General features: G+C 44.7%; 1 protein-coding gene across 1 annotated transcript in view; it reads right to left on the bottom strand.

Moving 5' to 3' along the window:
- Window positions 1-12,259: 12,259 nt before the first annotated feature.
- SFMBT2 (Scm like with four mbt domains 2) overlaps window positions 12,260-15,839 on the bottom strand; it is a 61,219-nt gene continuing 57,639 nt past the window's right edge. The window contains exon 21 of the mRNA XM_007432623.4: window positions 12,260-14,718. Within this exon, the coding sequence (XP_007432685.2) occupies window positions 14,578-14,718 (141 nt within the window). The 3' untranslated portion in view covers window positions 12,260-14,577. The remainder of the gene's footprint in view (window positions 14,719-15,839) is intronic.

Here is a 15,839-nt window from a genome sequence, read left to right as displayed (position 1 = left end):
TGCCCCACCGTTTTAGCCTGGGGGCTCGAGGGATTCTGCAAGCAAACCCCGTCTCAGTTGGCTGACTCCTCCTCGTCGTTTAATCCGGTGGATTCAGAAGGTGGGCTGGTGCCAAAGCCATCATAAAACCATCAGAATGAACCTGATGATCTATAGCTTAATTACCTAACTCACCATCCGTCCCATCCTCTTTCGCCAGCAAGGCCAGGAGCGTGTTAGTTCCCTGGATGAGAGTCATAGTACAATGGCCCTGAAGAGAGGGGGACTCTAGAGACTGCACTGAAAAAAATATAAGCAATTAGAGCCGGGAAAAGACACTTTTCAGTCAAGCTTTATCCTTGGCAACTGTACAAACATAATTCTACATTTTAGGAAGAACAATATGGAAGCATCACAATACTGCTTTCTTTTGAATAGTTTTTCACTTCCCCTTCTATCCTGAAGAATTTCCTGGTGGTCTCCTGTCCAAATATGAACGAGGCTGACCTGGCTTAGCTTTTAAGCCCGGACAAGAAAACCAGGCCAGGATGACATCTGCTGCCCCATTGCTGATCTCTAGGCTGCTTTGTGGCCTCTCTTCCAGTCCCTGCAGTCCCCGGACTTCTCACCAAGGAAACGGGTGGCAAAGCCCAAGGGCTTTTATGCACCCCAAAACTGTCCTTGGATGGGGCTGGAATAAGGGGAAAGCAGTGCTTGAACCCCAGTGCTGCGAAGGACTTAAACTTAACCAAAGACCTAACTTAAACTTACCTAAGGGATTAACTAAGGACTTAAACTTAACTGAGGACTTAACTGAGGACTTAAACTAAGCTTAACTAAGGACTGAACTTGAATTTGACTAAGGACTTAATTTAAGCTTAACAAGTTAAATTTAACTAAGAACTTGACTAAGGACTTAACTAAATGTTTAACTTAAACTGAACTAAGTTCTTGGCTAAGGACTTGTATACTTACCAAAGGACTAAGAACTTAAACTTAACTAAGGACTTAACTTAAACTTAACTAGGGACTTGACTAAGGGCTTGTATACTTAACTAAGGACTAAGAACTAGGAACTTGACTAAGGACTTAAACTTAACCAAGGACTTGAGTTTAACTTAAACTTAACTGAAGTTTTAACTTAAACTTAACTATGGACTTAGCTAAAGACTTAACTTAAACTTACCTTAAGTCCCTCATGGGCTGGGCAACCACAGGAGGTTTATGTCATGGTTGGAGGCAAGTGGAGAATGGCCCGAAGGCAGAAGTGGGCTAAACTCCATCATTTGTAGGAATGAGAAAGACCCTGTAAATCAGTGTTTCTCAACCTCGGTAAGTTTAAGATGGGTGGACTTCAACTCCCAGAATTCCCCAGCCAGCATGGCTGGCTGGGGAATTCTGGGGGTTGAAGTCCACCATCTTAAACTTACCAAGGTTGAGAAACACTGACATAAATAATCGTAATTGAGTGGCATCCAGGTTGGGCCTGCATTTCGTCTGAAAACAAGGGCAGAATTTGCACAGGCGGAAGAGATCAGGCCTAGTGTGAATCTGAAGCCTTCTCCCGGAGGTGGTCATAGCACCTGGTCTCCAAGACATGGCCATCCAACCTCCACTCGAACAGATCCAGCGAGATCCATCAGATCCATTCGCCTATAGGTCCCACGGCCAAACTGCTCTAACGATTGGGAAGGGTTCCCATCATTCAGGAATCCACCTTCTTGCTGCCCCTTATTGATTATTGATTAGACGTCTAGAGTGCTGCACTCTTAGGACTTTTGGCAGGGTAGAGAAAAGGCTTAGAGTACAGTGCCCCTGGTGTAATGACGATCAGAAATGAAATGAAAGAAAAGCAGCGAGCTAATCAAAGCCAGACCAACATTCCTATGGTATTCTCTCAACTAATTAAAAAAACAGCCAATGTCTTAACTTGCACTCAGAAGGCTACAGCAAGTTTCATCTAGGTTCTTGGAGACGGCTGTTCCATAAGGTAGAGGCTGTCACGTTATTCTGGGTCCTCCACTCTGGGACACAGCTTGACCTGCTCTGGAATGGGGATGTCCAAAGCTACATCTCCTGATCTTTCTTCCCAAAGCTGAACATTCCCAGCTCTTTCTCCCTCTCTTTACTCGACTTCCTTTCTAGTGTCCTGGTCATCCATGGTCATCCATTCATCCTCTCTGAACCTGATTCTGTGGGTCCAGGGCCTTGTCCACCACAGAAACGACTGCTCCAGCGAGGTTGGACCCAGGAGATCTTAAAATTCCCTTCAGCTCAACAGTGGGGAGCCTGTTCATATGATGTACTCCCCTCTCTGCAGGCTGCAAGGAGTGTGCCTGGTGGGGTTGGCCTGTCGTTGTAGAGAACTGGGGTGAAACGTGGTCTTTTTTGGGTTTGATGCTAACTGGTGTGTTGGGGCCTTAATCCCTGTTTAGTCCCTTAACCGCAACTTCCTCCCCAAATATCTGGAGTGTGGTAGCCCCTTTTCTGAGTAACAAATTTTATTCGAACACAGGCTTGGGATTGTTCTATGGGATGTGAAGACACCCATTTGGCCACTTAAAACTGATGCAAATCCCCCCAGATACAAAGATGGATATGAAAGATTCAGCCCCTGCCTACTGCAGGGGCCCTCACTGGGATTCTGGGGGCCACATTGTTCTGTTTTAGGTCCTTCTTAGTCTCCTTTTCAGCTCGTTTTCTAGGCGAGGAGCAAGCAGCCCTTCTCTGTGCCGGGAGTATTCCCGCACTGTATGAACCTCCCAGTGGCTGCAACAGAAAAGCTGCATCCTTCCATTGATTCTCCATTAATATCTCATTAAATTCACGGCCAAGCTGAGCCCTGGAAAGGTGCTAAAATTAGAAGTGCTGGGACAGCTTTGCTTTCTGTTCCATTCTTGGCTCCAAGCCATCGATTTAACTCCTGCGCTTCACCTGTGTCCAAGGCATAAACTTGGATAAAACTAAGTCTGGCCCTACAGCCGAGCCCTCCTTCCAATGCAAAACTCTATACAGGTAGTCCTCACTTAATGACCACAATAGGGACCAGAAAATGTGTTATTAAGCGGGGCAGTTGTTAAGCAAGTCATGCCTGATTTTACAACCTTTTTTGCACCAGTCATTAAGCGAATCACACGGTCGCCCATTGATTTTGGTTGCCAGAAGACAGCTGGGATGGTTGCAAATGGTGATCAGGTGACCCCAGGACACTGCAACCATCATAAGTGCGAGCTGGTTGCCAAGTGCCTGGATTGTGATCATGTGACCATGGGTGTGCTGCAATGGTTGTAAGTGTGAGGACCAGTTGTAAGACCCTTTGTTCAGCACTGATGTAACTTTGAATGGTCACTGAATTAATGGTTGTTAGATGAGGACTACCTGTAAAATGCCAGCTAGGGATGGATAAAAGATCAGTTTGAGTCTACTTGGAAAGTGAACATACTTTGAATTAGAGAGTCCACACGACTCAACTGTTGGACTGTGGGCATCTTCTGAGCTTGGTTGTCTATTTGCAGACCTTTCTTTAACCACCTAGGGAACATCTTCTGCTATGATCCTGGAGAAGTAAGGCTTGTTGGTTAGTTGTAGCAGACTTGTCAGTGGTTGGGGCATGCGATGGAAGACGGTGTGATGGGCACATCGTTATCTGGTTCTTGTTCTGCCCAAAGTGCCATCGCTTGCTTACCTAGATGTTGGGTAAGAGTTGTGTGACAAGAAGAGGGATGTTGTGATTTGAGCTGTTCCCACCTCCATTTGAAACCTCATTAATTTTACTGCACACTGACAGGTTCAGCTGGGCCAAGTCACAGAATACAAGGGACTCAGAGGAAGCACAAATCAGCCCCTCCCAACCCCAAACAGCTCAACAGGCTGTGGATGTGTTGAGGCTGCACCAGAAGGGAAAAAAAGGACTTTGCTGTGCAGATTGCCACAAAGTCTGCTCTTGACCACCAGGATGCCAAAATAACAAAACACCTTTTTTTCCCCCACTATTAATGATGGTTTTTCCTCTCAAACTATATTGAGGGTGGGCTGTTTTAATCTTTGGAGATGTTCAGGGACTGGATGCTCATGTGGACCATCCAGAGTTCTGCAGATTGGGGTGATCCATAAATCCTGCCAAATCAATCAATCCATCGATCAATCAATCAATTTCCAACTTCACGTGGCTAAGTTAGGTGGCTGAGAGTTGGGGTGGCTTTGAAATGCAAAGAATGTGGGAGGGAGGAAGCAAATAATCTGGACTGGACCCTTTTCATAGGGCAGTTGCTTTTCCTGTAATCATCTGAGAGACGGCAGTAGCTGATAGTCTATCAAGAGGAAGGAAGGAAGGAAGGAAGGAAGGAAGGAAGGAAGGAAGGAAGGAAGGAAGGAAGGAAGGAAGGAAGGAAGGGAGGGAGGGAGGGAGGGAGGGAGGGAGGGAGGGAGGAAAAGGAAGGGAAGGGAAGGGAGGGAGGGAGGGAGGGAGGGAGGGAGGGAGGGAGGAAAAGGAAGGGAAGGGAAGGGAAGGGAAGAAGGGAAGGGAAGGGAGGGAGGGAGGGAGGGAGGGAGGGAGGGGAGGGGAGGGAGGGAAGGAAAGGGAAGGGAAGGGAAGGGAAGGGAAGGGAGGGAGGGAGGGAGGGAGGGAAGGGAAGGGAAGGGAAGGGGGAGGGAGGGAGGGAGGAAAAGGAAGGGAAGGGAAGGGGGAGGGAGGGGAAGGAAGGAAGGAAGGAAGGAAGGAAGGAAGGAAGGAAGGAAGGAAGGAAGGAAGGAAGGAAGGAAGGAAGGAAGGAAGGAAGGAAGATGTTCTTTACAGCATCTTGATACCATATTTTTCTTTCTGATTTATTATTTCATGGTTAGAATTATATGCATCTTGTTTATGGACCCTCAAGGCAGCAACCACTCCAGTGCATTCCTGTCTCCAACTGTCACCCAAAACAACTTTCCTGTGACGTCGGTCAGGCTGAACGACCTCCTGATGTGTTTAAGAGGTCAGTGAAAAACCTACCAGTTTTTGAAAAGGATGCTCAACTGGCTGACTCTTAAGCTCGATTTGGAGTTTCTTCTTGTTTGGTTAGGTTAGGGTTGAGGTGTGTAAACCCAGAAAATGGGTAAATCCCATAACCAACCTAAGCAGCTCCAGGTTTTATAAGATAATCCTTGCAAAAGCAGCCCTGGTGGGAGTACCCACGGGGCATCAAAAAAGTCAAAATGGCAGCCACAACTGCATGATTGAAGTCTCTTTGGTACAATTAAAAAACGGTCAAGACTTCAATCACACAGTCATAGTTGCCCTCTTGACTTTTTGGAAGCCCCCTGTAAGAAAGGATTCTGGCTGCAAAGACATGAGGTTGGAAAGAATCTTGGACATCTTTGATGAAAGATTTTCTGGAATAGCAGCTCATCATTGGCACTGAGCACTCATATTGATTCATTATTCGACAGCATCATTTCCTCTTTGTTCAGTATGCGGTGCCAGTCACCCGTTGGGAAGACTTTGGGCACTGAAAGAGAAATTATCTTGCTTTTTACCAAGCAGATCTATCTGCGGAGATCTCTATGGAAAAGGGGAAAGAGATAAAACGTGCTGGTGTTGTCATAAATACCAACCAACCCTAAAGCAACTTAATAAAATGCTGGCTTAGAAAAATAAATTTCTTCAGCGGTGCCCATGCTGGGCGTGCCTCAGAGGGTTTAACTGGGTTCTAAACAGAAAAGCACCAGGCTGAGGAGTGGAAAAATGAACACGGGCCTGCAATGATTTAAATCAGTGTTTTTCAAACTTGGCGACTTGAAGATGAGTGGACTTCAACTCCCAGACTTCCACATCCAGCACCTGAGCTTTGTCTAGGCTTGGAAGCTAAGTAAGTCTGGATCTTGTTAGAACTTGGATGAGAGACCACCGGGAAATGCCAGGGGGATAGGCTAGATGGGGAAGTTAAGAGCACCATGGAAGATGGTTTAACAGCGAGCCATTTTTGCACTGTTGCCACAAAAACTACATGGATTTGTTCGTGAGGCCACCAAGAGTCAGGTTTGACTTGAAGGTGCCTTTTAATTAATTAATTATTTGATTTATCTGGCTCCCTATCTCATATGCCATAGACTAGCACTTGGTAAAGCAGTCACAAAGGCCTTGGAAAAGATACTGAAATGCTGTGATGGGTCTATACTTACAAAGATCAGGTTCATGCACGGTCTTCCCTGTGACCCTCTCTGGAAGCGAACGTTGGACTTTGAAGAAGCAGGAGAGGAAGAGTATTGACGCTTTTGAACTTTGATGTTGATTCTCGAGAAGACCATGGACAGCCAAGAAAACATACAAACTGATCATTGAACAAATCAACCCAGAGTTCTCACTCGAGGCACAAATGACCAGGCTCAAAATTATCCTATTTTGGACACATTATGAGAAGACCCAGCTCTCTGGAGAAGGCTCCAATGCTGGGAAAGGTGGAAGGAAAGAGAAGAAGAGGGCGACCAGCAGCCAGGTGGATGGATTCAGTTACAGGGGTGATGGGTGCACCACTGGAAGACCTGAAAGACCAGGTGAGGGACAGATAATCATAGAAAAAAATTGTCTATGTGGCTGCTAAGAGTCGAAAACAACCTGATGGAACATAATCAACCAAAATCAGTTTGAGAGCACTTCCTCTTTTGGGATGGAAATTTGAGAGCAAACTGTCAACCTGCTCTCAGAATTGAGAACACGGATAGAGTGAGCTAAACTCAAAAACACAATGACCGACATATAAATGAATAAGGAAACCCTTGGTCACCCCACCATACTTCCAAATAAAGCAGAAGGCTGTAGCCAACTGCCTTTTTGTTTTTGTTTTACTGAATCCCTTTACTCCATATATTTATTCCATTTATACCTTAAAGAGGGGAAATAATGCAATCCACTGGCATTTCAGTTTGCAGCATGCCCTCTTTCATTTTTTAAACATTAAAACAATATTTTAAAGAACAGTTGGAAAGACAAGGAGCTGGATGGTGGGAACCGAAATGTTAGTTGGACGTTGATGCCCCTGGGCACCACTTTGCTTGTGCCTGTGTTTTATCAATGTGAAACTTTCGACTGCAGAGTAGAGATTTATCATGCAGGCAGGGGTGTTCCGTGCGGGGGGGTATAAAAAAAATTAAGATGATAACCACAAGCATATGATCAAAGCTTGCTCCTTTGCAAGGGAAGGAATGTCAGTCTGACCCTGGAATGGTGAGAAGAAAGCAGAGCTATTACTGGAGACGCTACAGAAAAGATCCTTGAGTCTAGGGGAGAAGGGAATCAGGAGAATAACTTGCCTTGTTCACATTAACTGGACTGGAGACCAGCTTCAGCAGGCTGTCGAGATTTCTGTTACAATACCCTAAAAGCAACAAAGATCATTCTTGATATCCGGGCAGTTCTTTTTCCTTCACCTGGCCTAGTTCAAAGGCTGGTGGTCTGATGCTCCTGCCAAGAAAATTGCATGGAGGTGTCCCTGTCAGCCTCAAGGTAGACTTTGCCTTTACCCAAAATTCCAGAAACGCGGCAGGATAATCGTGTAACAAAACCTCACTTGGACGCAGCTGCGGTTAGGGTCGCCCAGTGCAAACGGAGAAATGGTTTGGGAAACTTTCCTGTATATGTAAAAATTGGAATTTCAGCCGGTGGAGAATGTCATACAAGTTTCAGAATTAATTGTTCAGTCCAGTAATAATGTACAGAGTTTGCTGCCAATCATATTTCTTCCTCCTCCTCCTCCTCCTCCTCCTCCTCCTCCTCCTCCTCCTCCTCCTTCCCCTTCCCCTTCTTCCTCTTCCTCTTCCTCCCACCCTCCCCTTCCTCCTCCTTTAGCATTTTTCTCTCCTTTTGTGGTTAGTATCCAACCAACTGAATTTCCCTTTGTGTCTATTTTTTGCAAATACATACAACTGAGTTTGCAGCCAATTGAATTTTCCCTAATATTACTCCATTTTTTGAAACATAATATGAGAAGCCTTGCAGACCACGGTTATTCCCTCAATGTGTCTGTTTGTATGTAGGCTTGTGCAAGGGCATGGTCACACATTTAAGCATATTGCAGGCACACCTAAGAACACAATGTGTGAAGTAGCCCTAACAATTCTGCTGCTGAGCTAATGCAATCCCCCTGCCCCCAAGTCATTGCTCTCGTGGAAAAACGGAGCAAAAACGGAGCAGTCATTCTTGCCAAGGGTTGATGAAATTTGCTCGGCCACGTGACTAGGACTTACACATTTTTATGATGGAGAATGAAACTTTTATAGAGCCGAGAATGCCATTGGAATGCACAAGCTGGGATATGAAAAATGAATGAATCTCCCAAGCCTATAAAATGACCTCTTGTTTCACTTTCTTAGCATTAACTATGGGTTAACACAAACTTCTTTAGTTATTTTCTCGTTTCAGTTTATAGCCAGTGCAGCCAAGTGGGCTGTTCTATAATTTTTCACATCCTCATTTCCTCTTTCCCTTCTGCTGATCAGTTTTTGCCTCTGTCTGATCATCTCAGGGTGCACAACCCCCAAACCTTCAGGGGGTAGAGCTCCTGGAAGCGTGGAATGCAGTCCTTGGAGACCCCCAAATATGCCAGGGTTTTTTACTGTGAGAGCAGAAGGGAATGCTTAAATAAATTGAATTGTAGATTTAGAGATGGTTAACGCCGGAAGAACTAATCAAGCATTCATGGACCAAATCAAGGGTGATGTTTCCTTGAGCTCAGGACTAGCAAGCAGAAATTCATATACTTTGGCATGTGATACAAGTGAATGATTGACTAAACAGAATAATTACGTTTACTAAAATAAAGAAAAGGGGAAGACCGGGAAAGTTAGATGAATGGAATATCTTTGGAAATTAATGGGAAGTTATTATCAGAGGTGGACTGAAATGTTGAGTATTTGTTCAAGCAGTGACTTGGAGTTGAACTTAACTCAATGGCACTTAACTAATGACCAAACTGTTCATATTCATTATGATTTGTTAATTTGATACAATTCTACTCTAATTGAAATTAAATTAAATCATATGCCACTCACTTCTTTGGATGACACACTCTCTCTGCCTGGAAAAAAGTTGCTCATCTCCATTCTAAAGCGGTATGAATTCTCAAAGGATGACCTAGAGCAGAACCTTCCAGATGTGCTGAGGTTTTAACTCCCAGAATTCCTAGCCAGCAGCTTCCTGGGAATTCTGGGACTTGCCGTGGCAGCGTGCCTGGAAGAATGCTACGGAGCCTTTTAAACAGAGTGAAATGTGTATAGGAATGGCATATTGGATTAAGAATGACAATTATCTCTACCCCTAAACTGAAAAGCAAGTTTAGTAGAGTCCTTGGGGTTCTCTGAGCTTGGTTGTTTTCTTGCAGACGTTTCGTTACCCAGCTAGGTAACAACTTCAGTGCTAGAAGGGAGTGGGGTTTGCTCTCTGTTTATATACAGCTTGTCCTGCCAGTGCTGGTGGGGAAATTGTTTTTTCCTCTGTAGTTCCTAGATTAGGCTGTTGTTTACTGCTTGATTGTCTGAGTTGGTCGTTCCTAGATTAGGGTATTATTTTCTGCTTGATTGTCTGGTGTTCATCCCTGCTTATCTGGGTGTTGATTGCTGGCAAGGAGGTGTTCTGGCCTTTTTGCTTCCTCTTTATTGTCTCTTTTGAATAGTGTGTAGATGTTGCTTATCTCTATGTGCCTGTTGATGGCTGACTTGTCTGAATGCCAAGCTTCCAGGAATTCCCTTGTGTTTTTGGATTTAGTAGGTTGTTTAGCAGGTTGGCTAGGGTTCTTCAATGTGGCTTATAAAATTTGTTCTGGATTTTAACACCATTTACATCCACGAAGCAGAAATAAAAGCAGTAATCAGATGCATTTTTTAAACATCCTTTTAAAATGTGGATTGGTGTGTTTTGATCTGAAGCACCTACTCCTATTAGAAAATACACCAGCAATGGGAAATGGATTCTCTGTGTCTCTGCAAATTGCCGGGAGGTGGGGGGGGGGGGGACTGGGGGGGTGGACAGTATCTGATTCAACCGACCAACCACCTCTTTACCTTGGTTTGATAAGTAACCGAAAATGTTGCTTGCTTTTTCAGAAAATAATTTTAGACTTTCTTTTGGGCGGGGAAAAAGCACTCTGCTGTTGAAGAGGGAGGCAGATGAGAACTGCAGAACACACCCATTTTATTTAAGCAAGGCACTCCAGGGCGATCCCAAATGCCCCAAAATGTTTCAATGATTCTCCCCCCCCCAAGAAAATGACAGCCCTTTTACAAGCCCCTTACTTTTCCTGCGCATTAACCTAACATGCAATTTGTCACAGGCCCCGTTCTGCTGAAATGGCACCATTTTGCCACCCAAAGTCCCTGATTGCTTATAAACCATCCTGTTTATTGAATATTAGCTTGGTGCAGAACAGTTTATTACAGGAGTGGTTTGTTTAATAGTTCTAAAAAGCCATCTAGCTAAAATACACTCTGCATTGCCACCTTCCGCCCATTAGCCTGCACTCAGGCATATTAATGCCATTATGATGCAAATGATTTGGGATTGCAAAGGTGGCTGCGTTACATTTGTGAGGTTGCTGGTTGCCTTTATGGCTGGCTTGGCAGAACACATTTCACCTGCTCCGTTAAAGATCAAATGGCTGCTTGTGGAAGTATGTTTGCGTGCGTGTGGTGGGGGGCTTAGTGGGTGGTGGGGCCAGAGGAAGGCGCAGGGCGTCAGACACGTCCATTGGCAGAAATGCAGCTGGAAACCACATCTGGGAGCTTTGCTTTAGGCTCATCTGGAGGATGCTCCCAAGACCAGCTGTGACTGGAGCCTTCAGACAGTGTTTCTCAGCCGTGTTTCACCCGTGGCCCCCTTCCAACCATGTCTTTCTCCTGTGTGCTTCCTGTCCAGGTCCCATGACCAGAGGCAGACAGTAACTGGTGCAATTTCTGGCATCAAGAAGACAGCATTGGTGGGATAATGCACAACGTGCCCCCTGTTATGTGTATTTCACCTGTGGCCCCCTTGAAATACCCCAGGGCCCCCAAGGGGTCATGGGCCCCCCAGTTGAGAACCTCTGACTTAAGACAACAGAATCAGCAACGTTGCGTCCTCTTGCCTCCAGTTCTGCTCCCCAGTAAAGTGGGGACTGCAGAAGCATCAACAGAGAAGTCACCCCCGGGAGGGCATTTTGCAGAACGGTGTGACAAAATCCACTCGCTTTATTCCCTGTCTTAACAGATTTCAGATTAGCTTCAGGGGTACTGTAAGCATAAAATATAAATGCACATATAAATATAAATAGGAGCCAGATAAAGGATAAAAGAGGAATCTATTGCAGATGAGGTTTTTAAAAATATATATAATATTTGGGTGCTCCAAAAACAAATTTATATGGCATAACTTTAACACTCCAAAATACATTAAGCAGATACTCACGCGCACACACATATACAATACACACACACGTGCACGCGCGCATGGATACTAGGAATATTTTATAGAAGGTTTTGCAGTGTCGGCAGTATATCAATACTGTAGCTAAGTCAGTTTTAAATTCAGACAGAAGTTGTTTAGAAACCAATTTCAACAGCAAGTTTGTCTTTTTTCCAAAACGCAGGTAGCGGGCTTGACATTTCAGTTCCCGGCAGAAACGCTGGAAAAGAAGAAATGCCGTCTTTCTGGACACAAGGAATCGAATGCTTTGTGGTCCAGCCTTGGTTTGTCTCATGTGATGATTTCATTATGTGCCAATTTCCTTGAGAGGAAATGCAACTTATTCTGCACTTATTTTACTTAAATAAGTTTCGCTAATTGGATTTGAGTTGTTTACTTGGCAGCAATACAGAAGATATTTGCCTCCTGGCGTGTGTGCATGTGTATCTGTGTGTGTGTGTAAGTGTCTCTGTGTATATAGAACACCCACAGGGGGTCAAAAAAGTCAAAAAGGCCACAGCAACAGCACCACGTGTTTAAAAGAGACAGGGCTTTGCACAGACATGGCCACCATGTGGATTTTCTTTTTAATCCACCCTGAGAACAACCCCGGTTTTCGATTCCCAGTGTGAATAAAAATACAGATAAAAGGGAATCTACCAGTCATGATTTTAAAGAAAAGAACAGAACACCCCTGTCTCCGTAATAGCAAACAACACTAATTTTGGTGGGGATTTTCTGCCGGAGAATTTCACAGTCAACCCATCTCTGCAGCCTCTAGTTGATGGACAAAAAAAAAAATCTTTTGCAATGGAGGGAAGAGGGAGGGAAGAGGGGTGAAGAAGAAAGAGAACAAGGGGTAACAGATCCTTTTGAACAACTTTATTAACAACTCAGCTTATGCCTCTTCAAGTAAAAATTCTGTTTGAATAAAAATTAAAATAGAACTCTGAATATAGACCTTCCCCCTTATTTACATGAAATCATATGGGATAGATTTGTCTTTCTCTCTTTCTATTTACACAGACCCAGAATCCTGTACAGAAGAGTCAAGAAATTCAACCCCCAGCTCCAGGTTTAAGCCCCTCCACCAGAATGGCCAAGCCGAATTACAGTGGGAAGAAAAATCAGTTTTTAACTGCACATTTTGTCTGGTTACGCGGTAAAATAAATGACCTGCTTTCCTTTTTCTTTTACTTTTAAACCACCCTAAACCAGCCCCCGTGCTTACAAATTAAAAAAGGCCAGGAAATTTAAGCCCAACCACTTCTTCGCCATGTCAGCAACCTTGCTGCCCGTGGCCCTTGAAGATCCACAAAGTAAAAGTCCAGCTCCAGAAGGAAAAAATTATTCATCTTTGCATGAGATGCTCACAGGCTTCCTCATCACTCCACCCATTCCGTGTAAAGTTTTCAACCCCAGAAGCCCCCAACTGATGCAGCCGCTGCCGAGAATTCTGGGAATTGAAGTCCACACCCCTGAAGGATGCCCAAATCAGACAAACCTTCCTTACTTGCAATTTGCTTCCCTCTCTGTATAAAGTTAACATCCCTATCAAAAAGCTAGAAACACGAACCGTTCCTGGGTTCTTTATTCCCCCCCGAAATTAATTTTTTAAAAAAGTATTATAAAACTCCAGCAGACAGATTGGCCTGATCCAAAAGTGATACTCCACATACTATATCCCAAGCTGGACTGAAGGTTGCCCACGCAAACTCAGCTCATCTGGATAGTTTACATCAACCCAGTCTAGCAGAGGAGGAGGCTGAAAGTGACCGCTGAAGACCTTTTTAAAAAGGCTGGAATTTTGTCAATGAGCTACCAATGGCAGGATTGAGCACGTGCTTCCCTTTCTCTGCTAAACAGCTGTGCCGTGGAATTAAAAAATAGTAAAACGGTTGTGAGGTCACTCTGCAGGAATGACACAAATGCAGACAGAGAAACCCTGGGCGTCTGCAGGAACGACAGCAGATCCGTTTGAGTTGCAGAGTTCCAAAAAGACTCAATTGGACCGTCACCTTTTTCATGGAGACAAAGGGGGTCAGGAGACCACTTGGATCTGGAGAGATTAAATCTGAGCGTGCTTTGGATTCGGTCTCCAAACAGGGCTTGAGTGTGCAAGAGCGGGAAGGCAGCACCTGTCAGCAGCAAAGGTGTTGTGCACAGTTGCTCCTTTTCCACGCCCACACGCTCTGAAGCCATTTCGGAAGACTGGATCTGAAGCGCTAAAGAGCTCCAGGAGAGATCAGAGTCCAGCGGTTGGAGGCAACAGATGTGTAAATAATCAGCGGCACACAATGTGAATCAAGGGAGCTCTGGAGCTCTGGAGACGTAAGAGGGGAGTGGCAAAGGAAAATCAGGGCAGTGACCACCTTTTTGCCTTCCTTGATGGATCATCTAGAGGAGTGAGTCCCACTTCACCTCCCTCCCATTATGGCCATTCCTAAATGTTATTTCTACACCTCTAAATGTGGGGGGGGGGGGACCTACAATGCGCACGAAACAAACATCAGCTCATTTCAAGCCATCTTCTCTCCAATCTTGGCTTCATCCTTCCCCTACATGTCAACTTGAGCCTCATTGCAGAAATCTCCCTACAAAATCTAGCCAGGTTCTCTCATCATAACTGTTGTACTTTTCTTGCACTGCTGTCTCTTTGTAACTGTTATAACGTTGTAACTCACACACAGAGAGAAGCTCACGATTCACAAGGCAGCTGTGAACGGTGGGGCCTCTTCAATACGCCCGCACGGCATTCCCCCCTTCCCCAATTTTTTAAAGGCAGAAACTTCACAATGGCCAAATCTGGCAGGATTCCAGTGACGTCTGATGAACACTTGGGTGAAGAAGGCAATATTTCAGGACACGTGGAATGAAAATGCCAGCGTTGGCTTTTCTGGGTGGGATCACGGATGACGACAGGCAAGAGTTGATCTTGCAAGATTTGGGTGGAAATTTTAAACTTTTATTTTATCAAGAGCTGGTTGTGTGCCTGCATCACTTCTCGATCCTGCTGTGGTGCTCAGCACCTTCGAAGATTTCTGACTTCAGCTCAAGATCTTACTTTGGTTTATTTTGTGGACACATCTAGGCATTGGCATATGCTCCGTGTTTCCAAATACCAAGAGTTCAGAAATAGGAAATGCGGGCAGGGCCTTAAAAACGAAGAAAGTGGAGAAGAAAATGTGACGTCAGTTGGCGTACTGCGCGTAAAAAGCCAGCTTCACCCGTTCAATCTGGTGGCATAGTTTGATGGCTGGCCCAAGTTTCAGTTCCATGCATTCCTGGACAGTTGGAAGCGTCAGCAGGAGAAGAGCTTGACCGTCAATATCCTGCAAAAAGGAGGAGCCAAAAGAATTTTATTTTTAGGGCCTGGGGCATCCTCTGCTGAAGTTTTTAAACAACTGGATTTGGGGGCTTTTATAGAGATTTATCCAGGGGTGTAACGCCCCCGGGTTTCTGTTCATTGAACCCAGGATTTGGCCAAAACAAAAGGAAATTGATGGAAAGTTGAGGGATTGGATGAAAACTCACATGGACCAAAATCTCACTTGGTTTTCAAAAAAGAGCCATGCAAAGGAATTAGGGGGCTTTTATGAGGAAGGATTCTGAGGGTTTCTCACTCTGTAGTCCAGACAAGTAAGGGGAGGTATGGAAGAGATTGATAAAATAATGCATGAGACAGAAAATGTGGACACCAAAGTTCTTCTTTCTCATGATATGAGAACTCAGGGTCACCCATTCAAATGAAATGTAAGAAGATTCAGCACCAGTAAAAGCCCTCTTTACTTGATAGTATTTACTGTCATCTATGGATCTGGCTACCATCAGAAATGTCAGTGGCCACCTATGAGATGGTTTTAAAGAGACTGGACAATTCCCTAAGGGGCCAAGCTACCAGTGGCTCCTAATCTTGATTGCTGTTTTCTATTTAAATATATCTTAAATATCAGAATGCCAGAGTGAAAGTAATACTTCTGAAAGTAACAGTTTTTGGAGTCGTGGCTTGTGAGCTTTCTGGGTATATCTGGTTGGTCGTGGTGGAACCCAGAAAGTTGAACTAGATGGACTGGTCATATCTCCAGAGACAAGGCTGGGTTCATCCAACGTCCACGCATATTTACGCAAAGGGAATATACTGGATTCTGTATTATAATTATGAACTTTGTCAGCAGACTACTAAAAAAACACCCTGCCTAAATAGTTCAGCTGTGCAATGCTTTGGATTTGATTGTGAAAAGTTGCCTTGGAATGCACAGCAGTGTGAAGGCACACCTGTTGGTGAGCTGCTGTGCAAGATCATCTGGCTGCTTGGAAGTGTTTTCCATAGCAATGATGCAATCTTGGAAAACGATGCCCACACTGATGTTCAGAATCAAACACGAAGCCTTTCGTGGCCCCCTATAAAAGTAGCAGGAGCTCCGAGTTAAAACCACCCATCTTCTCCTTAGAG

This window comes from Python bivittatus, unplaced genomic scaffold (genome assembly GCF_059951505.1).
Source record: "Python bivittatus isolate LINGU-HERP-01145 unplaced genomic scaffold, Pbiv_v1 ctg000330_np1212, whole genome shotgun sequence".
NCBI classification, from domain to species: domain Eukaryota; kingdom Metazoa; phylum Chordata; class Lepidosauria; order Squamata; family Pythonidae; genus Python; species Python bivittatus.
The sequence above is the reverse complement of the archived record's forward strand: the minus strand, read 5'-3'. Positions and strand labels throughout refer to the sequence as shown.